Genomic DNA, 26,253 nt, shown 5'->3' with positions numbered 1-26,253 from the left:
GATTTCATAGTATTATAAATTAAATTTATAAAAATTTTATAAATAAAAGTAAGACATTGTTTTTAAAAATAATACAAATTTTTTATCTAAACAAGTTATTTGTTTTTTGTTTTAAAAAAACTATTTTTTTGTTCTCTATTTTGAAAACAATTTTTAAAAACAAACTTTATGTAACATCATCAAACGGGCCTAATCCTCTCATTCCATCTCTAACACCAACTCTAGTATGACTTCTCTAAGGCATAGTGCCAAGTTGCCCATAGTCAAGAAAGACGCTCATAAACTTCAAAGGGATGATGAGATAAGTCTACCTACTCTATATGCTCTTAGGCTATGTTTAGTTCCCGGAAAGTACAAAGGAAAGAAAAAAAATGCTAAGGAAAATAATTTTCTCATGTTTGGTTGTCCTATGAAAAATATCAAAGAAAATCAAATATAATTAAAACTAATTAAAAACTTATATATTTTAAATTATTTAATATTTATATTGATGAGTTAAAATAAATAAAATGAGTTTGAAGTAACAAAAAAAATAATTTATCAACTTTTAATCTATTTTTTTATTTTCCTTCACTTTTTCTTTCCTTCTACTTTTCCTTTGTATTTTCTTTCCCTTGCATTTTCCCTCAAATTTTCCGGGAACCAAACATAGCCTTAGTGAAATAAATAAGAACTATATTATGACAAAATTGTTTCAAGAAGGAAATAAGAGAATCGGAAACGATTTATTGGGTGACATGTTTCTTTTAAACAAAAAATAAATCAATTTTTGTTACTCCTTTGGTCTTCCAATGGTTCCTATATCCTACAAAAAAAAAAAAACATAAAACCAATTATTACGTTAAGAAGATCAATGAGAAATCGAGGGTCTTTCTCTAGTAAGAAATTAAAGTATCACATGTCTATTCCAATGTAAAGACTCTATTCTAATAGTGTCATGTATTTGGTCATGAAACCTCTTGCAAATAGTGACAATATGTGTCTCCTATACTGTGGACCCACATTTTTCACTTGTGTTCCTACTCGATGGCGAAACTCATTTTTTATTTCTAAAAAAACTGATTTTTGAAAAAAAAAAAAAAAAAACTTGTAGTCAACACTTATTTTTGTTTTATTTTTAAAGGGAAAACAAAATAGGAAATAAAACCTTAAGTCTAACTCCGAAAAGAAGAGATGAGTCTGTGAAAACCAAGTCTGGATCCAAGGATCATGTTTTCTATTAGAAAGGTAAAATGATAAACTGTAACACCTCTCTAAACCCTAAAATTAGGTCTACTAATCAAGTTTGACAAACATGAAAATTGGCCAATCAATTGATGGATACTGAGGAATAACAAATAAATAAGAAGGAAATGGGAGCGTACCTTAGCAGTGAACAATAATGCGATTTTATAAAAAACAATGTTAGTACACAATAATAAATGTAAGATATCTCACATGCATCACATAAGTGATCAAAGTCAGATGATCTCAAATAGAAAATTCATTGGCATTGTTGTCAAGGAAAATATCATGGATGTTGGGCCCCTACCAATTCCTAATTTATTCACATGAATTAATTCTACAAAATTCCATCTTTCTAATGATCGTGGATGGAATATCATAGAAATCTACACGAATTCCATTATTTTTGGAATTTAGAGAATTTATTCATGTATAATAAAAATTGAGAAAATCAACCATTAAGGGATTAAATTGATATATAGATTAACCTCAACTTCACCAATCTTTGGTGTTGGGAAAATTAGCTACTAGTGTTGGAATTCGAAACCAAAAAAATAATTTTAAATCGGCAATAAACTAAAATCACAGTGAAAAAAAAAATACTAATGAAATTTAAACATGAGAAGATCATTAAATTGAAATTTTCATTCAAAAAAAGAAGAAGAGAGACTCGAGCTTTATATGAGAGTAATGAAATGTCTTGAATATTGTAGGAAAATTGACTTGTGTTTTGTAGTTCATTAAAATAAATTTAGCTATTTAATTAACATTTTCTTAAAAATGTCTTTATTTTGCTAAAATTGGATTGAGGGCTAATTAAAAATTGATTACAATAAAATAATTATAATTATTTTTATAATCTTTTATTAGAAATGTCATTATAAATTAATCAATATTTGAACATAAGTCAAAGATTGTTTTAAATAATACCTTTTAAAAAATATATTATGGGATAAAAAATTTTGACCTTTAAAAGCAGCACCATTAAAGATATTTTTAATTTTTATCATATTTTAACAAGATTTTGAAAATTTTGTTACGAGAAAACGCTTGCAAAGGGACACCCAAACGGAATCTACTATCTAGTCTCACTCCTTAAGGAAATTCCCTTTTTAACCTTCTCCCTCCTGACCTTATATCGAACTTCTCCGAGTCCCTTCTGGTCACAAAACCACATAAACTCTGTGTTTCTCCATGAGCTATACAATACAATCATTCATCATTCAGACACCAAGAAAGAGGTAATCAAAGCAAATGGTTCAGAGAAAAGGATCAACTAGGGTTTTGGAAGATGCAGAAGAACTTGTCCACGTCCCTCTTCAGGCCATTCTCTTGGCGGACAGCTTCGCCCAGAAGTTCCGCCCCATCACCCTTGAACGCCCCAAAGTAAACTTCCAAACCTCTCTCTCTTTCTCTCTCTCTCTCTAACGCACTCGTACAAACCGTTTTCACTATTACTGTTTATATTCCATTATTGCCCAAACTCTTATTACTTTTGATTTGGGTTTTGAAATTCATCTTTAGAGGTGTATTCATTGTATTCAATTGTTTTACAATTCATGTTGAAGTGTTAATATCTGTGATTCTGGGTTTTGAATGTGATGTTGGAATGTGCTTCCGGTTACATTAAATTATTCTACAATTCAGGTTTGCAACTCTTAATTCTTGTGATATCACTGATATGACGTTTTGGATTTGATGTTGAAAGGTTGTGCATTGACTATATTAAGTTATTCTGCAATTCATGTTCAGTGTTTTGTATTTGATGTTGAAAGGTGGGGTTGATTGTTCATATTCGACTCTAGTGACATTTTTATGTGGATTTCCAATTTGATGTTGGAAGGTACTGCTGCCATTGGTGAATGTTCCCATGATAGACTACACTTTAGCGTGGCTTGAGTCTACTAGGATTGAGGAGGTTTTTGTCTTTTGCTGTGTGCATTCGAAATAGGTTATCAACTATTTGGAGAATTCCCATTGGTTTTCTTTGCCACACTTTGATGTCACCACAATAGAGTCACACAATTTTGTCAGTGCCGGTGATGCGCTGCGTCTGATTTTCGAGCGGCATGTGGTATGTCTACTACCATTTTAAGAAATTGTTCTTTACTTATGTATGTTGAAATTGTTGTTCTTGGAAAAAAATTGATGAGAAACAATGTGCCGTAGACCTCTGATGTTTCTGATTTTGAATCTGAAGATACATGAAGACTTCATCCTTATTACTGGAGATACAGTAAGCAACATGTCACTTACATAGGCACTTCAAGAGCACAAGGATAGAAGGGAGAAGGATAATAATGTTGTAATGACTATGGTTATTAAATGGTCAAAGCCTTCTCCGATTACTCATCAATCTCAACTTGGTACTGATGAGCTGTTATGGCAATTGATCCTTACACAAAGCAACTTCTAGATTATGAGGATAAGGCAGACCATTTGAAAGAGACTTCATCTCTTGAGAAAATGTTACTAGCTGACAATCCTTCAATTTCCCTCCACAATGACAAGCATGTTCATTCCTCTAAAATCCTTTTACATTTCTGGCTTCTTTTTTAAATTTACTATTGTACTTTGTTATTAATGAGTTCAATGTTCTTGTAATTCTGGTGCTTAGCTCTAAGAATTACCAACTAGTCTGACAACTTGGGTATGATACAAGGAAAATATTTATGAAGTAATAGAAGAAATAAAGTGTTTGAAGTGCTTAGGTTTTCAAGTATTGGCTTTTTTCATTATCAATTGGTTACCTCTTTCTATTTCATAACTGAACAAGCAAGTTCTTTTCGTCCTATTGTGATCTTTATTTACTAAGGTAGCAATGCAGCATTGGTTGCTTCTTTCTATCTCATAACTGAACAGGCAAGTTCTTTTTCTCCTATTGTGATCTTTATTTGCTAAGGTTGCAATGCTGCATTAAGCTTATCTATATATACATACCCTATGCCTCAATATGGAGGCAAGCTATATTTATATATACACACCACAGAGATGGGCAACAGTCTCTCATCTTTCTTTTGTTATCCTCTTCTATTTTTCCTTCAATCTTCTACTGAACAACTTAGTAAAATAGCATTGTTCCTAATAGCTTAGGATTTTGGGGTTCCAACTGGTAGTCCAACAATATCACCTTGGTTGGCTCCATAATGGGGCTGTTTTGCCTGTGGGAAGGTTTTGAAAATTTATTTCATTTGACATTTGAAAATTAAAACTGAGTATCGTGCCTAAACAACTTTTGTTGAAGTGAGCCAACCTGAATTTGTGGTCTTAGTTTTACCTATGGTTGATCAAGTGATTTTGTGGATTGATAGATCTATCTTAGATTTTTTTTTTCTGCTCTCTCTCTCTCTTCTTGCTGTGATGCATGGATTGAAAAAAATTTGTTGTCCTTAATCTATTCTTTGCAGAATTGCTATATTGACATCTGCTCCCCAGAAGTCCTCAGTATTTTCACTGACAATTTTGACTATCAACATTGGCGGCATCATTTCATCAAGGGATTGCTTGTCGATGATGTATGTTTTGCTCATTTTTGTGAGTTACTTTGGATCATTTCAGGAGAATGGATTTATGTTTGTATGGGCAACACATGCACACAAATTCCCACATATGCACTCTTATATCCATATGCTCTGATATCTATATGTATATAGATATATGTAGAGATAGAGCACAGTTCAGTGAAAAGAATTGTTTGTTTCTGATGAAAACAAAATTTGTGCCTTATAAGCTGGCATCAGAAATACATTGTGCCTTTGTATACATATATATATTCAATGAAATGAATTGTTTTTCTCTGATGAAATCAAAATTTGAGAACATATTTTGGCCTCTATAAGCATGCACCAGACTTCAGAATTTGAGCAGGTTATTATTTGGTGAATATTTGTTGCCGATTCTTTGATGGATATAATTTTTCAACTTCTCCAATATTGTGTTCACTAAAATTTTTCAAATATATAGATCTCTGGTGAAACTTTATTTTCATTTATGTCTATTTTTAATAGATAATAAAGGATGTCTATTAAGCTAATAAAGGGGGTGAACCCTAGTACAAAGTGCATATACAAAGACCCAACAAAGTAAAATAATTCAACCCCAACCAGTAACTTGCACCCACTAGGAACACTCACTTCAGTTACACCCTATCCAAGAAGTTATGAAGATATACTTCCTTCCATAAAGGCATCCATTGAGCACATAAACAAAGATTTAAGGAACCCTTGAGGCCTGGGTTAAGTGGTAAAGGGTTGGGGAGGGTTTGTGGGAAGGTTTCTAGGTTTAAGTCTCAATAGGCACAAAAATTTACCTATCAGAGAAAAAAGGACACCTAGATTTATGGAATACATCTTTTAGTTCTAAAATTTTTTTATTCTTCTCCTTCCATAAACCCAAGCCAACCAACCCCCCTCCTGCCAACCACCCTCCCCAAAAAAAAGGACAAATCCTCTTCCCCACAAAACTTCCTCCTTAAAATAAAGGCAAAACCGAAGAAACCCATGAATAGAGAAAATATTAGAGCCCAAAGCTGCCTTTCCACTTCATATTGAAGAAGAATATGAGTTGTAGATTCTTTCATTTTGCTTAGACAGTACCTATTACCAATAATCTACTTTTATGCCTTAATTGGTCAAATGTGGGTATTTTTTTCCCATACCACTTCCCATATTAAAAACACCCCCACTTGCACAAGAACCTACACACCATACACATGAAACCTCTAAGGAGATGAAGCTGAGATTACCATAAGGAACTAAGAAACCCAAAAGCCCTTCTTCAATGGCTTTCAAAAGGTGGGTCACTCTTCATCATGCTAACATGTTTCAATATGTGTAAGGATAAAAATATTAGTTTTCATGGAAATATCAATAGTTGGATTTTACAGAAATATCAGGAAATATGAAAGAAAATTTTGATAAAAAAATATTGGTGGAATAGAAATTGATCAAAACTTATAAAAATGTTGAAGAAAACTCCAAAAATGATAAAAGAAACAATAATATATATATATATATATATATATATATATATATATATATATATATTGAAGTTATTTTGTTGAAGAAATTGATATATTTATATCAAAATTAGTAGCATTGATCTTACCTAAAGAATATTAATGTGGAAAGAAAATTTTACTTCATTGAAAACATATTATATTTTAATATTTGAAAATTAAAACACAATATATTTATAATAATATCATTCATATGTGTTATATATATATATATATATATATATATATTTATGAATCAATCTATATTTATCAAATTTTCTATTGAATTTATCTTAAATTATTTTAATACATTTATATTCATTGTTATCTATAAAGGTTTAGTCTACTTAAGGATAAACAAAGGTAAAATCTCCTCAATATCCCTAGTTGATTTACAAATTGAATGCCGATTGAGTTGAATAAGATTGAGTGGAATACCTTTAAAGGTAATGGTATAAGAGGCCCATGAGGAGAAATAGAAGTGAAGTAGAACCTGCAACATCTCTACTATTCTCCATTGAGTTAATTTCTTGCTTAATATGTGTATTTTTTTTTGTTGATTTTAGTGTCTTTTCCTTTTATAATCATTTAAGCTTAAGTTTCTTGTTTTTAGATTATGGGATGCAAAATTTGCACGCATGAAATTCACTCAAAGTGGGGGTATGCCCTAGTGTAAGATAGTGACCAACATGAGACACGAAATGTCACCACACAAGACACTTGATTAGGGCATCCTCCTTCTATCAGTATTGTTTAGGGCATCCTCTTTCCGTCAGTATTGATTAGGACATCCCCCTTCCGTCAGTTTGTTTAAGGCATCCATCTCTCTTCAGTTTGTTTAGGACATCCCTCTTTCTTTAGTTTGTTTAGGGCATCCCCCTTCCGTCATTTTGTTTAGGGCATCCCGTTTTCTTCAGTTTATTTATAACATCTCTCTTTCTTCAATTTGTTTAGGGCATTCCCATTCTGTCAATTTGTTTAGGGTGTTTCCATTTTTTCAATTGTTCTCACCACTATGGATTGGACATCCATGGACACTTCAGTTATTTCACGACCATAGATTGGACATCTATGACCTTCTGAGATTGAGTTTATTTGCCATCATAAATTGGACATCTATGGGCTTTTGAAATTGAGTTTTTCACCACCATAAATTGAACATCTATGGGCTTTTGAGATTGATATTTTCACCATCACAAATTTTTATTTGTGGGCTTTGAGATTTTCACCACCATAGATTTCCATTTATGGGCTTTTAGGATTAAATTTATTTACCACCATAGACTAGACATCTATGGGCTTTTGAGATCAAGTTTTTCACCACCGTAGATTTTCGTCTATAACCTTTTGAGATTGAGATTGAGATTTTCACCACCACATATTTTTATTTGTGAGCCTTTGAGTTTATTCACCACCATAGATTTTCATCTATTGGCTTTTGAGATTGAGATTGAGATTTTCACCACCATAGATATCCATCTATGGGCTTTTGAGACTAAGATTTTCACCACCATAAATTGGATATCTATGGGCTTTTAAGATTGAGATATCACCACCATGGATTTTTATCTATGGGCCTTTGAATACATCATTACCATAGCTTTTTTATTTGTGGGCTTTTGAGTATATCAACACCACGAATTTTTTATCTATGGGTCTTTGAGTATCACCACCATTGATTGTGTATCTATTGGCCTTTGATGAGTTTCACTACCATAGATTTTCATCTATGGGCTTTCCAGTTTAACATTTAGAGCTATCTTTTTGGTTTGGCTTCCAAGGCCATTCTTTTTTTAGTTTAGCTTTTAGAGCTAGTCTTATCATTCAAAGCCACAACTCTCGACATTCATGATCATTAGCATGGCATACCTTGTCCTCAAAGCTTCACACTCCATCCTACTTCTCATTTCGTTGCATGTGCTTTTCACTTTTTCATCATATTATTCTGGAGTTTCTCTTCCTCTATTGCGCATGATATAGTCCTTTGAGCTCATAGCATGTATTTCGATCATATTGTTGGGTTCTCATTTAGTACATGTATGGTTTTTGCCTTTGTACGTGTTAGTTCCTGTGTTCCTTGATGATGCGATTGCTGCTCAACTTTAACATCGATTTTAAAATCATTTTTTGAGACATTTTAGAGGGAGTCTGGATCCATAGTGTAGCTTTAGAGACACCTCAGGAGTTTTTTTTTCTTGCCCGATCTAGAGCCCCTTTGTTGTTGTTTTGGTTTGACTGAGATCTTTTCCACTAGGACAGTTTTGGGGGGTCTCTCTTATTCTTTGGTAAAGTTTATTTCATTCCACTCATTATTCGTACTTCTATTTCACTTCAGTGTTCATATTCCTTACACTCATGAACTTTACCAAAGGACATATTTGTAGACCTCTTCATCTGGTGAATTTTTGGGTCACATTTTTTAAAAAAAAAAAAAAAAAACTTGGTATGCAGATTTGCTAATTAGCAGAGGGGAGTGGTTGTTTTTTTTTTTTTTGGCACAAGTTTCCTACAAAGCTGGTGTTTTTTTAGAGATAGAGGTGAGCTATAGGGGGTAGTAGAGTTGGTGGGTTTTAGGGAGAGAGAGTAGTAGGAGAGTTGCTGGGTTCTTGAGAAAGAGAGAGAGAGAGAGAGAGAGAGAGTAGTGGAAAAGTTAATGGGTTTTAGAGGAGAGTAAAGACTTTTTTAGGAAGCTATGTGGTTGTTTTCCTGTAGGAGGTTTTCTAGCTAGGAGGTTTTGAGAGAGTTTTAAGCAAAGGAGATTCTTATTTTTTTTTTTAGTTGATTCTTTGGGGTCACAGAGGATGTTCAGCGAGGTTCTTTTTTAGGAAGAGGAAAACCAGTAGAGAGGGGGGAGCTTTTTTTTTTTTTTTTTTTTGCTAGTGAGGTTAGTTAAAAAAGGAAATTAAAAAAAAACAAAAAAAGGAGAAAGAGGGAAGTAGATGATACAAAGAGGAGACATCAAAGATGGTGGAGGATATCATTCTCGTGGTGCTTTTTGGTTTTGGGCTGTGAAAAGAGAGAAAAGGGAGAATCCTTAATTTTTGTTATTAAAAACTATTAATAATACACATTGGACTTGGGTATATATATACATGCTAGTGGGACCCACAATACAATAAGAAAAAAAGGAAAAGTAAATAACTGAAATAATTGTACACTATCTAACACTCCCCCTCAAGCTGGAACATATATGTTATATGCACCAAGCTTGTTACAAATGTATTTAATTCTAGGACCTTTGAGAGATTTAGTAAAAATATCTGCTAGTTGATCATTTGAATTGACAAAACTAGTCGCCACACATCCTGATGCGATCTTCTCTCGAATGAAGTGACAGTCAACTTCAATGTGTTTGGTCTTTTCATGGAAGATTGGATTGGATGCAATATGCAAAGCGACTTGGTTGTCACAGATGAGCTTCATCTGTTCATCCTTTCCAAATCTCAACTTCCGAAGAAGATGTTTCAGCCATATGAGTTCACATGTTGCCAGAGCCATAGCTTGATACTCGACTTCAGCACTAGATCTGGCCAGTACATCTTGTTTCTTACTCTTCCAGGATATTAGGTTACCTCCAATAAAAACACAATACCCGGAAGTGGAACGTCTATCTGTGGGTGAGTCAACCCAATCTGCATCTGTGTAACCAACAACCTGGGTATGACCTTTATTATCGTACAACACGCATTGGCCTGGTGTGCTTTTGATATATCGAAGAATGCTGATTACAACATCCCAATGGCTATCACATGGTGACTGTAGGAATTGACTAACAACACTTACAGGAAAAGAAATGTCTGGATGAGTAATGGTGAGGTAGCTCAGTTTACCTACAAGTCGCTGATATCTCCCAGGATCTCCTAAAGGCTCCCCCTGTCCTGGTATAAGTTTGACATTTGGATCCATAGGAGTGTCTACCGGTTTACAGTTTAACATACCGGTTTCTTCCAAGATGTCTAAAGCATACTTCCTTTGGGAAAGAACCACATCGGAACTCAATTGAGCTATCTCAATCTCTAAGAAATACTTGAGTTTCCCCAAGTCTTTAGTATGAAAGTGGGTGAAAATGTGTTGTTTTAGTTTCTAAATATCATTCTGATCACTGCCTGTAATAACGATGTCGTCCACATAAACTACCAGATAACTACATTGCCCCGAAGAGTTATGATGATAGAAAACAGAATGGTTGTCGTACTGTGAAACATGTCAAACTCCTTAACAACAGACCTAAAATGGCTAAACCATGCTCGAGGAGATTGTTTCAAGCCATATAGAGAACGACGTAACCTGCACACTAAACCAGACTCCCCCTGAGCAACAAAACCAGGTGGTTACTCCATATAAACTTCCTCAACAAGATTCCCATGAAGGAAAACATTTTTAATATCTAACTGATAAAGAGGCCAAGAACGCATAGCAGCCATGGAAAGCAATAGACGAACAGAAGCAATCTTGGCAACAAGAGAGAAAGTGTCACCATAATCAGAACCATAAACCTGAGTATAGACTTTAGCAACTAAGCGGGCCTTAAGGCGATCAACCTGACCATGTGAAAATAGAGAAAAGGGAGAATTCCTAATTTTTGCTATTAAAAACTATTAATAATACACATTGGACTTGGGTATATATATACATGCTAGTGGGACCCATAATACGATAAGGAAAAAAGGAAAAGTAAATAACTGAAATAACTGTACACTATCTAACATGGGCAAAGAAAAAGGAGAGCAAGGAAGAAGGATAGCAACAAGAGAAGAGAAACAAAGGGGAGCTTTCTAGGTATGGACATTTTGAGCAGCCTGTTCATCTTCATTTATCATACTGTTCTTCATTTTTGTTTTATTGTCATTTTATTGGATGTTGCCTTTTGATTTATGTGTGGATATATGGTTTCGTCTATTGTTTATATGGTTTTGTGTGTAACTATGCATACATGTGGATTCATTTGTTTACTTCCTTGCCTATGTTATAACCTCATTCTTTAGGTTCTCCACCAGTTTCCTTTAAGCTTGTTGAGAAAGCTTTGAGGACCTTTTGTTAATTTTATTTATTTTTTTGCGTTCTTGTTTGTGATTTGGACACCATTTGGGTGCTTTTCTCCATGAGCTAAAGAATATCAAAGCAGTTGTGGATGTTTTGAGAAAACAGGTCAGTGGGTCTAAGGAGTAGATTGCAAAGCAACAAGAAGCTATTATGAAATAGTTCAATAGGATCATGTAAACCTTCCATTTTGTCCTTTTGGTACATGTCTTTAAGTGCTCTTTCAGTACTTCATAGTGGTTCCTTGGTGGCCCGTTTCTTACTCATATAACTTGCCTTTTCTGAGCCAACTTAGAGACTTTGGTTGAGGGATTTATCTGGCCCCTCGTTGTGACTTTGGCTCCCTTTCGCGTTTAGTTTAGGTTTCCTTCATTTAGGTGCACTTTAGGTAGATTCCACTTAGTTTGCCCTAGGACACCTAGGCTCACTTAGGTTCACTAGGCTCACTAAGGTTCACTTAGGCCCACATTAGGCACGCCTAGGTCACTTTTTAGGCACATCTTGCATGGAATGCATGACTTGCATGTGCTTGATACTTCTCTTTTCTTTTTTGGTATGATTCTTGATTTTATTTATTTTTATATTTTTCTATTATTATTATTATTATTATTATTTTGGAAGAGAACAAGCTTGCAATTTGGAAAAACTCATTGAGGTTAGAAAGATTTTTGGAGATGGTTGGGACCATGAGATTCTTTAGGAGATTATTTATTGATTTCTAGTGTTTCCCATATGAAAGAGGTAACCTGCATCAAAAAGGGGACGACAAACCAGAGAGAGGGATTCAAGACGTCCATAGAGTGAGTAGGGACTCTCCTGATCATTTTTCGGTTTTAGAGAGAGAGTATAGAGGAGAGTGATTCTCTAGACTGGGCAAGAAGGGTGGAGAACCAAGGGAGAAGCAGAGGAGAAAGGAGCTGCTGGTTTGGCTGATCTTGAGGAATAAACATAGCACTTGAAGCCAAGCAAGCTTGGCTGGAGAGGAGATACCCCAAGTATGTTCATTGTGAACCGTGCATTTTCTTGTTTTTGATACTATTCTACTTGACGTCTCTATTAATTTTTGGGTTGTTCATACATCTTTGCTGTTGGTTCTTCTTCCTTTGTTTCCTTGGTTTGACTTGAAAACTGGTGATGTTCTTTATCATGTTCACTGTGAGGCATCTAGAGATAGTGGTTGCACTTTTATATGATGGAATGAGGTCCAACTTTAGTGAGTGATTCAAGCTGCAAGAATAAGATTGCTGCATGATTGTACTGTTATTGCTCCAGATCATGGGATTTACAGAATTGAGTTCTCTAGCGCAGGACCAAATCCATTTAACGTCCCAAAATTCAGTTGTATTGTCCATGCACAATTGATCATTGACCCGATATGGAGAGGAGATTTTAGCATCCACAATGAAAACTTTGATTCAGTCATTGGATTTACGACTCTTTTATCTAGCAAAGCATGCTTAAAAATGTGCGTCTCAATTTGGATCAGAATTACTATTTCCTACAATCTCATTTCCTCTTAATTGAAAGGCTAGTTTTTGTTAATCAATGGAAAAACAAAAGACGAAATTGGTAGAAATGCCAAAGCTAGAAACTAGCCTTTGCACCGCTAGCACCACTACAGGTAACACCTCCTACACCACTACATGGAAGAGGACGCTCTTGAATCTCCTTCAAAAAATGCACCAGTGGACACCTATATGCTAGGCCTCTCTCTTTCCCATGATCAGCTTATCAACATAATCCATCTCTCATCTAACTGGGCTAACGCAGGCTCAAAAGATAAGATCCTCATTATGAGAAAATTCTCGAAGGGCCAACAAGGTGTAGAAAAATGCAAATGGTCGTCTATGTTTGGTGGAGTAGAAATTCCAGCTCAGATCCTATCAGATGATGTCTTTCGTTGCCATACCATATGCAAAGCTCCCTACCAGCTTTGCACCATGGACCCCACTTTTGCATGGCCACCATCTGCCCCTCCTTTTGATCCCGAACCTCACAAGTGGATAGATAAACTAGTCAAGTGAGCTGCCAAGATGGACCTAGAAAAATGCATATGTTGAGGAAGAGACCCATTTCTTCAAATACCTCAAACCATAAAATGGGTTCATGTACTTCTGAAGGCAATAGTTCATTCCCACTAAATTAACAGTCCTTGAAGACGCATCCAACACATCTTCTGCCAAACCCCAGGAGATCTTCATCTTGCACCTACAGAGACTGAGCTAGTGAGAGGCATTCGCAGAAGGCCATCTAGAATATTTCTAACATTCTGCATCCATAGCCATGCAACAGCAATATCCATAAGAAACAGTTGACCTCGTTGGTTCAGATGCAATGGGCACATCATGCTTATTTATGGGAATATGTCTAAATCTGCTAAAAAGAAACTCATCTTTCAAATTAGAAATTGGGTCCATCTAATTCAAATGGTCGTGGCTCTCCGCCCACTAAACCAAAGACAATTCAATGGGCGATCTCACGGACTGTCTTAGAAAGCTTGCTTGTGGTAGCAGCAACTCTGATGGTTCCTGCAATAAACTTTTGACTGTATCTGAACGTCTTCGATGCTGCATTGTTGCCTTCAAAGTAATGAGGAACAATTTTGAGGCCTTGAATGTTGATTTACAGGAATCCTTCATCTAGCTTTACAATCTTATTATTGAGTACAGGCCTGGAAGAGATCAGGGTGAGGTGTTAGCTGAAGCACTGAAGATCATGCTATGTGATGATAGACAACACAACATGCAAAAGGCTGTTGCTTTTATAAAATAATTGGCTACATTCTCGTTATGCTTGGGGTCTACAGAGTCCATGGCTGCCTTGGTCACTTTAAAGCATCTTCTTCAGAAGAAATGTTAAGTTGTTACTGCAAAAAAAAAAAAAAAAGTTATTTTGAAATAATCTAATGACGTATCGTTATTTTTTTTGTTGATTCTTTTATCTTTGAATTTGTTAGGCTTGTTATATGTTTTTTTGCTTAACATTTCTTTTGGACCTTTATTTATTTATTTATTATTTTTATGGATAAGGATCTTAAATCCCAAGTTTATTGCCTTGAACTTTTGGGAACTTTTGCTAGTACTTGCCTTAAACTTTTAAATTTCTTGCTTACTAAAGACATATTTCTGCTAGTAGCTTCCTTGTTTTATAGTGTAAATATGAAGGCCAAGGCATATGATGATTTGACCATTTTAACTAGATTTTTCTCTTTAGGTTCCACTAATCTTGTCATAGACGTGAAAACTATGGTTGGATCATCTGTTTTCAACTTGGTCTCCTCAAATCTGCATTGGGAAGAACCCTTAATCACATGACTTTAGCTTGAAATCAATATTTTGATTTGATTTGTTTAAAGAAAATCTCTACACTAGGCTTGAGATCAATGATATGGTTTTTTTTTTTTTTTTTTGTTCACATTGTTTTTTTCTCTTTTTCTTAGGGTTTTATTTTTTTTTCTTCTATTTACTTGCATATACTATGATAGGATATTTTAACATAATGTTGTTGCTTGATGTTAAAAAAAGTGATTCCAACTCTCGTCTATCTTAACTCAACCCCTTCAAATAGTGCATTATTACATGCACAAGTGTTCCTAGTAAACATCTATCTTTGAGTGATAGTTCAAATTTATCATCCTCTTAAATATTTGAGTAAGACTTTTATATGGACTAATTTTTCCTTATTCCTTTCGTTTTTTTTTTTTTTACTTCTAAAAAGGTTGTTTGTAAGGGGGCCTTATATATTCAAATAATTCAATGAAACTTATTGCATGTGTGGGCTAAAAAACTTAAAAAGTGAGTATATTGAGCTAGCAACATCAATGTAAAACCAGTTCAAGAACACGACTCTCGACTCAGCCTCACTCTCGCTAAAGTCTTCCTCAGAGGAAAGTTCAAAACTCTAGTTTTGTTTTGTTTCACTCATTTTTTTTTTAATAAATTTACTCTGTTTTCTTAATGAATGAATTCCTCTGAAAAACTTATTATGAATTTTCTCCGCATTAATTGAGTTTGTGCACAAAATCATAAAAGCACGAAGGGCAGTGGAAACCCATGGTATTGTAGACCCCCATTTTGGGTCGTGGGAGGACTCTTCTTTTTCATACTTTTTTTGGAGACATTTTCTTGCCTAACTGTGGGCTTGTTTTTGGTGGGCAAAGAAAACAGGTGGCATTTGAGTAGGTTGCAGAGTAGGACTATTTTTATGGGATTTTTGGTAGAGAATTTGTTTTAGAGAGAGGATACTTTTGGGGGGGCACCATTAGGAGAAAGGATTTTTTGCTGGTTGTTTCAGAGAGGAGAGGAGGGGGAGATTCTCATTTGGGCTGAGGATGTTTTTTGGGCAGGAGGAGGAAGAAGGGGGAATACATTAGTTTTACTGATTTTGGAGGGCAAGAATCAAGAGGAGGAAGAAGAAGGGGAGCTAGCTGGGATTTTATTAGGAATGAAAAGAAGGTTGGGAAGCTAAGTGAGCTTCAATCGAGAGAAGTTTCTAAGGTATGACTGTTGTGGATTCTTTATTCTGCCTCATTACCATATGATTTTTCCTCTTTTCTTGCTTTTTTTATGGATTGCTTAACTAAGCATGGATATCAAGTTATACATTTAGATTTATTGGATTTCTGAACTATTCATGGGTGTGTTGTTGTATACATTTGTTTCTTTGGTTTTGGCTTGGAAGTAATCTGAATCCATTTTGGTTTTATAGGGTGCCTTGGGAGATTATATTTTTATTCTCATTTTTTTGAATCTTGTTTTAGTTTATTTCCCTACCGTTTATAAGCACATGAATAACTTATGAAATGACACTTGGTTTGAAGGATTCCTTTGTTGGATTGTTTGTTTCTATTAACTGTTTTTTGCTTCTCTCCCTAGTTCATGTATTTTTGTTGGGTTGATTTGAGGCACAATAGGTTGCATTTGTTGTGAGCCTTCTGCCATTGAGGACAATGGGGAGAGAAAATATGGTGGACAAGGCATGGATGCTGAAATAAATTCCACCATGAGTCTTTGTGCACAAAAAAAGTTATCTGACTATGAGAAGTTCTAGAAGATGTATGGGAATTCTTTTAGAGCATGAACATGAAAGATTGAAATTAAAAAAAAAGTGGTGAAGTGTTGGCTGCACGGGATAATGGGGTCAAATATTGCTCGCTTGGAACTTCTGGTTACCGATTATTCATGTCTACAAATGTGAAGCCAAGCTGGTCTACGGTGGTTCCAGCTTCTGTGTACTTTGGTTTTACTACTTCAGTGATATGGGTTGCAGGGAAATACTATAATCTTGTAAAAAAAACCCAAAAATTGATCAACCTTCAAATAATTGTGCAAGATCTGAAAAGGAAGGTGCAGTTTATTGAGAAAAGTAGAAATGTAAAAGGCACTAAATATAATGTTGAGGATGGGACAAACACAGGAAGAAAGCTTCTTGAATATAACTTGCCTTATAATGGGAACTACTCTAAGATTGATGAATTGTATTAACGGAAAGAATTGCTCACCTGCAACATATTTGAAGCTGGTGATTTAGAGGCAAATCTCCTTCTACTTTTGATTTAATTAATAGTGATCTCAGCAATGTGTGCTCTGAATTTGGTGGAAACCAGGTCTTTAACTTGCCAGGTTTAGTTTGTGGTGCTTTTCCTGTGAAATCACAAGACCAGCTTGATAAAGGTTCATGGAGGGCTTTGAAGAACTATATTGTCAATGTTGATGGTGACAACAACTTTGCCAATGGTGAGGTTGATAAGTTTGGTGCCAATGAAAGCAGAAGAATGGGTTCTGGCACATTTGGGAATGCAGCATGGAAATCTGATCCATCACAAGTTCCTGGAAATTATGGAGCTCAAACTAGTTGTCATCATTATGAGCATGTGAAACATTGGAAAAGTTCCCTCGAACAATGTCGGCAATGTCAGAAAAACGGGACATTGGCATTCTACATGGTAGGCACGCTATGTTCTATTGCTCCAGAAGTATGACTAAAGAAAGGATATGGCATGGGATGTGATTGGTGGTCATTAGGTGCAGTTATGCATGAGGTGCTCGTTGGACATCCCTCATTCTGTTCTGATGACCCAATAACAACATGCAGAAAGTTTGTGCATTGGAAAAATCACTTAAAATTCCTGATGAGGCAAGGTTGGCCCCTGAAACAAAGGTATTTTTTAGTTAGCAGCAACCACACTTTTCACTCTTGATGAATTACATTCTTCTAGATGGGATTCGTTTACTAGTGCTGAGAAGATATTGGGCGTAAGTGATGGGGGCACGAGCCAGAGTCTTGCAGCTTAGATTGGTGATCTTATCAAATAAGAGCGTTTTAGTGGGACTACATTGTAGGCCCTCCATTTTGTCCCCTTAGCACATGTTCTATTAAGGGCTCATTTATTATTTTACTGTAGTTCCTTTGTAGTTGATTACTACTCATGCAGTTTGTCTTCTCTGAGCCGTCTTGGAGACTTTTGTTGAGAGATTGTCTAGGTATGCTTTGCCACTCTCTGGACCCTCACTTATATTCGATTCCTCATTCTAATTGTTTCTGAAAATTCGATGTTTTGTTGATTGGTGTGGACAATAAGGGCCACAAGTTGTTCTGTTAAGATTGGTGGTTTGCCTGTTTACTCTGTTTTGATTTTTATTCTTTTAATGCCCTTGATTTCCACCTGAAATAATTTGTGTATGAACCCATATTTGAGTTTGTTAACAAAAAAGACATGACCTGTTTACATCCCAAAATCTTATTTTGAATTGCTCCCCTATTCTTAGCCCATGGATTAACACTTGAAATGAGGCTATTCACGTTAATTAATTGGCCTCTTCTGCTCTTTCTTTCCGAGTTTTACCATGTTTTTACCTATGTTCTCTATCCCTTTTCTACACAAGACCGTCCAGTCCTTGTCTGCGTATTTGGGTATACATTGGGGGAATGACAGAAGTGTTGGTTTAAGGGATAAGATGTACAACAATCGCAATATGTTCAGTGTACTTCTGGTGGTTCTGTTTCAATGTTTCCATGAATCCCGTTGTAGCTTGTCCAATTCTATAAGGCTCTACTTTAATGGACTAAAGCCCAGATATTGGATGGTTGACCCCCAAGATATTGCAGTGGGTTAGTGAGGAAGATTCCAGATTTACCAAGGCTTGATGAAAATATAAAACTTATGATCCCTAAAGGTAGCAACAAACTAAAAACCCACATGTTGTACAATGGTCAAGACATGATTTGACTTCCCAGTGAATTATGGAGAACAAGAACTTGCACCAAATTAGGAACAAATATGCTCGTGTCTTCCATTCTTCCAGAATTTGCAGACTGTACAACAGGATTTGTCTTCATGCATTCATTGTTCTTGCCCAATCCAATAACACCCATGATGAGCTGGTGCCTTTTCTTGAACCAATGAGCCAGAGTATATCGATGAATTAATTGGGATTGCGAGGCCTGAAGAAGCTATCCTTGGATTATTTGGAACCCTTGCAGTGCTTGCCTTATGTGCCCAGTTAGTTGCACATTCAACAACTCATGGGTGTGCTTGGAATTTTTGAGTGGATCTAACATCAGTTTTACTAGCGTTCTAAGAGTATAATTAGAGGTTCAATGATACAGTGCAGTAGTTCACTTCATCGGAAGAGTGGGGTGTAGAACTTTAAGCAAAGAGATTGCATACAGGGGCACACAGGATCATTGGTTTAGTCGGTGCAAGTGATAGTTCAACAATCATTGGGTGGAAGCTTAGGATATGGTGATTGTCAATTATGCTTACAGAAGAGTTTCTAAATCAGCTAGCATCAGTTCTCGCAATTAAGAAATTCTTTGATGAGGACTGTTTGGATTCAGTAAATATGAAGAGCCATAGAGCTTGGGGATACAGATGTGGCTTCATATGACCATTTAATTATTTGAAATGCAGGTATTAGGGACTGCGTTGGTCATTTCAAAAGTTGCAGTTGTTCCTTTCATCATAGAGCTTTGATTTAGATGGAATTCCTATATCAGACTATCCCACTTTCTATGCCTTTTTTCGGTCTTTTAGTACATTGTCTTTTCTTTAAGTCCTTGTAAACTGGAAAATTTTGAGAAAGCTTTGAGATGCAATCCTTCTAATTCTCCATCCGATTCTGTCTATATTTCTCCATTGCCAACTTTGAGAAAGCATTTGGAGTTTCTATATGATGAAGGTCCCCAGTTTGCTTCCAATTTTTTGAGATGTCTCAATAGAGGTTTACCAAATTTAGTTACACGGTCAGTTTTCACGAACAAGTATCTACTGATGTGTGGGTCAGGTTTGAAACCTGGTTTTAAGATTGCTGCAATGAAAATGGCTTCTGAAGACAAAGAAATTATGGCCTTCAATAAACTCATCTGCTGTAGAAATCAGTGATGAATGATTCATCCAATTTTGCATCCTTCATGTGTCAGTTCTGGTTCACCGAATATTGAAAATTCTTGAAGTTGTTGATTATTTATGGAGGAGTCAGGAGCCAAAGCCCTACTGAAGCTTCTGCCTTGGCTTAATTTTGCCTAGTTTTCTGAAATAATAATGTCTATCGCTCTACATGATACCCTGGTCTACAAAAGGTTTTACTCACCATCACCTAGCCCCACTGGCCATTAGTACTTTGTAGAATCAAACAGACTCTACTTACAACCAATTTGTGGCAGAAGCAGAGTAAGGGGAAGGGAGATATTGGTTCGTTTCCAAGACATTAGCTCGACATACTATGGCAAATTTCGAAATTCTTGAGTGGCTCAGGCCATTTCAAAATTTCTACGAATAAAGGAAGCAAGCCATATTGCAGGCTGAAACTTCAGGACCGCATGATTAGCCTTGGAAAGACAATAGAATTTTGCTTCAGCAAAAGAAAATCAAGAGCTTGGAAATCAACCTATAGTTAAATTAAATTTGTAGAATGTATTAGTTTCATTGGTCTTGGAATAATGGGGTTCAGGATGGCAAAGAAGACTTTGTATCTGCAGAGGTTGAAATTTATTAAGTTATCCTTCGACACCGAAGAAATCATCAACTTGCTCTTGATAAACAATTAGAATCACATGCAGATTTTGTTCTTTTCTTTAGCTGGGAATCAAATGCATCTCACCATTGTACAGTTGAAATCCTCGAGGTGGATCAGAGAATAGGAATGCTGGAAAAATGAATTGCAGCTTCATTTTTTTTATGAGCTCCAATTCCGGAAACCTAGTTGTGGTTGTCGGTCTGGTTCCGCTCATAGTGTTCATCCTAAAAACAGTTTAGGTATTTATTCATGGCATCAGGAAATGTACACATCAGCGTGAAGGCTTTGAAGCTACTGGCAGTCCAGAAGGGATTCTTTCTCGAACAGAATATTTGGCAGAATACGACCCCACCGCTGGAGTCCTTAGTAGAAAGAAGATGAAAAGTAGAGATCCTAGTATTCTCCATGTTATAATATGTTCAGTTCTCATAACCCTGCTCTGGTAAATTGCTTATGGGGACATGGGATGGTTCAATCAGTTTTGACTTCATTTACAGCTACCAGAAAACTGCTTTACAGTTAATAGGGTTTGCGCTTCACTTATGGAGACCAATGATTGAAATTCAAAGCATTATAAAAGAAAAAAAAAAGATTTTGGGGATGTTTGCTGGCCATCACTCTATTGGGAATCTCATCATGTTTGCTCTATTGAAGGACAGAACGGAAGGGAAGTCCAGGTGGTAAATGAGCGAGTAAATCTAGTTTTATGTAGTTTGTTGATGATTGGCATGAAAGCACTTGAATCAAGGCACCATATTGCAGAACTGAAAGTGATGCTCAGGAGGGAACTAAGAGTTTGGCCTCCTGGTTTGCGCTTGGAGGAGAACAGAATTATACACACAAGAAAATGTCCCAGGAGATTGTTAAGGATCCACACTTATTTACATCCTCATTCAATAAAAGGGGATTTGAGGTTGAGAAATTTACAGCTTTAACCAAGATGATCTATTGGCCCACGATGTCTTAGCACTTGATACAAGTGCTGAAGTTTTTATTGGTGCGACTGTCGCCCTCAAAGAATAGCAGAATGCTCTTAAAATCAGTCAAAGATACATCAAAATCGCTATATCACTAGAGGACTTGAAGGCCATGTCCACAATTCACTTTCTACACCTATCCACTCCTCTCCCACGTGCATTTTTGCATAGGCCATGCATGACCATTGATTACTTGCACAAATGCACAGATCGAGATACATAAAGGAGCACAGCAGTGGGGAATTTGATTACATTGCATGAACAAAAACTTGATGGCAAAGTTAGGCAGAAACACATTTTATGTAGGCAGAAAATTTTAGAAGGTGGGTGAAAGCATTTATACCCCTTTTGTGTAGGAGAGTAGCCAAGGAAAACACATTTTATAACTCTTCCGTCCAATTTGCTTGTGTTGTGATTATGGATATGTATAAAGGCTATATTCCCAAAAACCTTTAGGGAAATTAAAGTGAAGAATTGGTGAGATGTGGGATAAGCATTTTTCAAGGTGTTTATGGGTGTATCAAACTTAAGGACACAAGTTGACATCCTAATGATTAGGTATGAGGCTGTCAACATTGTTTCTCCCAAAAAATGCTTAGGAACCCTCATTTGAAACATCATTTCTCTAGCTACCTCAAGTAAATGTCTATTGTTCCTCTTTGCAATCCTATTTTGTTGGGGTGTGTCAATACAAGACATTTGGTAGACAATGCCATTCTTTTCAAGGTACCTCCCTAAAATTTGTGAGAAATATTTTTTTCCATTTTCAGTTCTTATAATGTGAATTTGAGTTTGGAATTAGGTTTCGATCATTTGGTGAAAGTTTTAAAAAACTGTGGCTTCCTCGGATTTTTCTTTCAAGAGATAAGTCCAACACACTCGTGTGTGATCATTTATCAATGTCATAAACCACCTAGCACCTAGTCTCTCTCTCTCTCTATCCAAACCTCACTCCTCTGGACTCGACTTCATGAAATGAACTGCCGGATTTCAGCCATTAGTTCATAGATATTGGATTTCCAGATTTGGGAGTGAGATGGAAGAACAGTAAGGGCAGCTAATATGGTAGGAACATGGTAAGGGGGGGGGGGGGAAGAGGTGGGAGCTGCTGGTTTGCAGTAGACTCAAAGACTTTTGAAATCTCTATGGAGGTGTTAGGGAAGAAACCAAGGGGGATTATTGTGGAAAGAAGCAGAGGCTTCACTTCGTGGATCAGATTTGGGGAGTCCAGCTTGGGCTGGCTGTTGGAGGGAGTGGAGACTAGTTGTAGGGGTGAGGGTGGGCAGAGTTTAGTAAAAAGGTGGGAGGAGGGAGGAAGGAAGTTCAGACTGGAATGTCGAACAAACGAAGCCGGTAGGTTTTTATTATGTTCTGTGGTTGATTCGGAAGCAAAGAGACATTGCTTGGTGTTCCCGGAAGGTAAAGGTTTTTTGGGAGGATGGGTCTTGCTGGCTGAAAAACTTCGCTCAATAGGAATTGTGGCAAGAGACGAGACTAGGGAAGCATGTACATACCATAAGACTGAGAGCAAAGTTGGGGCTGCTAAGGGGAAGAAAGAGAGATCCTACGTTGAAGTAGTGAACACAAGAGAAGTTCCCAGAGAAAAAAGACTAGGGGAGGCAGCATGGATCCAACTGGGAGAAGAAGATGTGGCAAAAGGAAGGGAGTTTTTGGACCGCTGCTTGGTTGGGAGCTGGGGAGAGACGGGGGCTACGGATGTTGACTTGAGAGATATGGAAAAGTGGGGAAAAATAGCACTGGAAACTTCAAGGAGGAATGAGGATAGCAAGGATGGAGGGCTTTTGTTTTCTGTTTGTGTTTGAGTTAAAAGCAGAGGCAAATAATGTGTTACAACGAGGCTTTCGGTGTTTTAAGGAATCGGTTATACATCTGGAAAGATGGGACCCAAGTGTGGGATGTTATCAGAGTCGCGAACAAGTTAAGGAAGTCTGGGTGAGAGTGATGGGATTACCACTGCACCTTTGGAGCCAGGAAGTGTTTAAAAAGATTGGAGACTGTTGTGGGGGATTTGTTGCAGTGGATGAAGGTACCAATGCAATGAAGGAGCTACAATGGGCCAGAATATTGGTGAAATTGGAGGGGATAGAAGGGCCAAGCTCTCTACAAGTGGTAATTGACACTACATGTTACGCTATTCAACTTTGGTGGGAGATGTTGCCAAGGGTGACTGATGTGATTCCAGCTAGCAGATTTGGGACGGGGAAGAAGCTAGAGGTTAGGGAAGAAGAGGGGGGGAAGCCACGCGCCGGCTGTGCGGTGGAAATGGTGCAAGCAAAGGGACAACATGCAAAGAGGGCAGTGCCGTCTGAAGAGGGAGAAAGTAGCTGCAGACCAGCCTTGGTGATCACTTCCACTTCTTCTGACATGACACAGACAAGAGGGGCAGTGGCAGAGAGGCAGAAGGATGGTGGGGTGAGTCTGCCAAAAGAAGGGCCTGCAGTTAAAGCTAATGGCAGGTCGGGCTGGGCCCTGGAATCAGAAGCGGAGAGGAGGCCCAGTGAGGAGAACCCGGTGGCCATCAAAGAGGTTAGTGGGCTGGATCACTTAGGCCCACATATAAAATTGACCAAGCCAGAAGCCCAAAAGGGGCCAGCTGTGGAGAGCCTACTTGAGGAATGTGGGTCGTCCCATTTAGGCCCACTACCAATTATTCCTGCAAAAGAGATGGGCCGCCCCCAGTTGGCTCCACATAAGGGCTCAGCTGGGATCGAGCACTCTAGCTCTCATCCCTTAGTTTCCGATGGTGCTAGGGCTCGCGAGGATTGTCGGGAAGTGGCATATGGGTGGCCAGATGGGGTTTTGATCGGCGTCCTACAGGGCTCGTCATCTCCGGGATTTAACATCAAAGAGCTTACCGACGAAGTTCTAAAGGAGGAGGCGGCCAAGTACACATCTTCTTGTCCTCGGGATGTTTTTTCGTTTGGGGAGAGGGTTCTCTATTCTTCTTCTTCTCGTTCTGGGGGGGACGGGATGATTGTCGATCCAGTTGGGGGCAGTGACTTTGGGGGATTAAACATGGACCCTCTAAGAATGATTATGGTGGATGGAAGGGAGGAAGAGGTCCGTGGGTCGCCGGGGATGGTTCTCGGGACTGTTGGAAAGGAGGTAGAGAAAGTGGCGGGATGGGATAATCAGGAAATTATGGAAGAGAGAAACAAAGGGGGTGAGCAGTGTTGGTAGTCCAGTTGCTTGGCTAGGTTCAGCTGATGTCTCGGGATGCCGACGAAGGGCTTTGAAGGAGAGATCCTGTTTTTGCTCAAAAGAATGAAAGAAAGAAAACTTCAGAAGGGGAAGAAGAGGAACGTGGCTGGTAGGAAGAAGAGAAAAATGGAATCCTCCAAATTCGAAAGGGAATTGAGGAAGTTGGAATGGACCGTGAATTACATTGGAGGAGAAAGGGGGGGCAGTTCTTCCAAAATTAAATGAAGATCCGAATCCTATCTTGGAATGTCAGAGGGGCAAATAACAGTGACAAGAGAAAGGTGATTAAAGCCTTGATTAAGAAGAATAAGGTGGACTTGGTTTATCTGCAGGAAACAAAAATACAGGAGATGACAAGAGGGATTATTCGGAGCATAGGGGTGGGAAGGTTCTTAGATTGGGAAATAGTGGACTCAAGGGGATCAGCGGGCGGCATAGTGGTGTTTTGGGATAATAGGGTGCTGGAGATGATCGAGCTAGAAAAGGGAGAATGTTCAATTTCCTGCCATTTTAAAAATTGTGAGGATGGCTTTACGTGGACCTTCACAGGGGTTTATGGTTCGACTAAGAGGAGAGATAGGGAAAGTTTCTGGAATGAGCTGGGGGCCATCTACGGCCTTTGGAATGGGCCGTGGTGTGTTGCTGGGGATTTTAATGCTATCCTAAGTCCTGATGAGCGCAGTAGAGGAGGGAGTTTTAATTCAGATATAAGAAGATTCGCTGATGTAATAGATCAATTACAGTTAAAGGACTTGCCTCTGTTTGGGGGTCCTTTCACCTGGAGTGGAGGGGTGAACAACCAGACCCGTTCAAGACTAGATAGATTCCTGGTCAATGAGGGGTGGGATTGCCGGTTTAGTCATGCAAGGCAAAGCGTTCTACCGAGACCAGTGTCAGACCACTTCCCAATTCTGTTAGAAGGTGGGGGCTTGAGAAATGGCCCTTCCCCTTTCAAATTTGAGAACATGTGGCTCAAGGTGGAGGGGTTTAAGGATTTATTGAAAGCCTGGTGGGAGGGGGCTAACTTTAATGGTGTTGCAAGCTTTGTTCTGGCTGAAAAACTAAAGGTGATGAAGACTAAACTGAAGGAGTGGAACAGAGACGTCTTTGGAAGGGGTGGAGAATAGGAAAAATGATGCTTTGGATCAGATGCAGTTCTGGGATGAAAAGGAGAAGACAAACCGATTGACGTTGGAAGAGATGGAGGCCAGAAGAGAGGCGAGGGAAGAATACAAAAAATGGGTTCTTTTAGAAGAGATTACGTGGAGACAAAAATCTAGGGAAGTGTGGTTGAAAGAAGGGGACAGAAATACGAGTTTCTTCCACAGGATGGCAAACGCTCACAGGAGAAGAAACAACATGGAACGAATAAGAATTAATGGTGTTTGGAAGTCGGAGGAGAATGGGATGAGTGAAGGGATAGTAAATGCCTTTAGAACCCTGCTGTCCAATCCGGGGGAATGGCGGCCTTCTTTGGCTGGATTGCAGTTTGAACAGCTACAGAACCTGGATGCTGATGCTTTAGAGGTGACGTTCACGGAAGAAGAGGTACACGGGGCGATAGTAGGTTGTAGTGGGGACAAAGCCCCGGGTCCTAATGGATTTACAATGTCTTTTTGGCCGTTTGCGTGGGATTTTGTGAAGGAAGACGTGATGAGATTCTTTAGGGAGTTTCATGAACATGGTAAATTCGTTAAAAGGCTAAATACAACTTTTTTGGTCTTAATCCCAAAAAAAATGGGGGCTGAGGATTTGAGGGATTTCAGGCCCATAAGCT

General features: G+C 37.7%; 1 protein-coding gene across 3 annotated transcripts; it reads left to right on the top strand.

Annotated features, from left to right (window-relative positions):
• The first annotated feature begins 2,408 nt into the window (after positions 1 to 2,408).
• LOC117924668 (translation initiation factor eIF-2B subunit epsilon-like) lies at positions 2,409 to 12,448 on the top strand. Of its 3 annotated transcripts, none has more exons than XM_034843370.1 (3): positions 2,409 to 2,610; positions 4,632 to 4,739; positions 11,999 to 12,448. In XM_034843370.1, exons 1-3 carry the CDS (start codon positions 2,479 to 2,481, stop codon positions 12,062 to 12,064), a joined length of 306 nt encoding a protein of 101 aa, XP_034699261.1. In that variant the 5' UTR covers positions 2,409 to 2,478; the 3' UTR covers positions 12,065 to 12,448. The 3 variants fall into 3 exon arrangements, 2 of the variants coding, with proteins under 2 accessions (XP_034699261.1, XP_034699260.1); XM_034843369.1 differs by lacking the exons at positions 4,632 to 4,739; positions 11,999 to 12,448 and adding exons at positions 3,176 to 3,298; positions 3,425 to 3,943; XR_004652851.1 differs by lacking the exons at positions 4,632 to 4,739; positions 11,999 to 12,448 and adding an exon at positions 3,068 to 3,169.
• The last annotated feature ends 13,805 nt before the right edge of the window (positions 12,449 to 26,253 follow it).

Source organism: Vitis riparia, chromosome 11 (assembly GCF_004353265.1).
Source record: "Vitis riparia cultivar Riparia Gloire de Montpellier isolate 1030 chromosome 11, EGFV_Vit.rip_1.0, whole genome shotgun sequence".
Taxonomy (NCBI): Eukaryota; Viridiplantae; Streptophyta; class Magnoliopsida; order Vitales; family Vitaceae; genus Vitis; species Vitis riparia.
The sequence above is the reverse complement of the archived record's forward strand: the minus strand, read 5'-3'. Positions and strand labels throughout refer to the sequence as shown.

Coding starts and splice junctions, on each gene's coding strand:
- LOC117924668 (XM_034843369.1), top strand. CDS start 2,479: ATGGTTCAGAGAAAAGGATCAACTAGGGTTTTGGAAGATGCAGAAGAA. Junction 2,611..3,175: donor TCACCCTTGAACGCCCCAAA/GTAAACTTCCAA, acceptor CATTCGAAATAG/GTTATCAACTATTTGGAGAA. Junction 3,299..3,424: donor TGATTTTCGAGCGGCATGTG/GTATGTCTACTA, acceptor TTGAATCTGAAG/ATACATGAAGACTTCATCCT.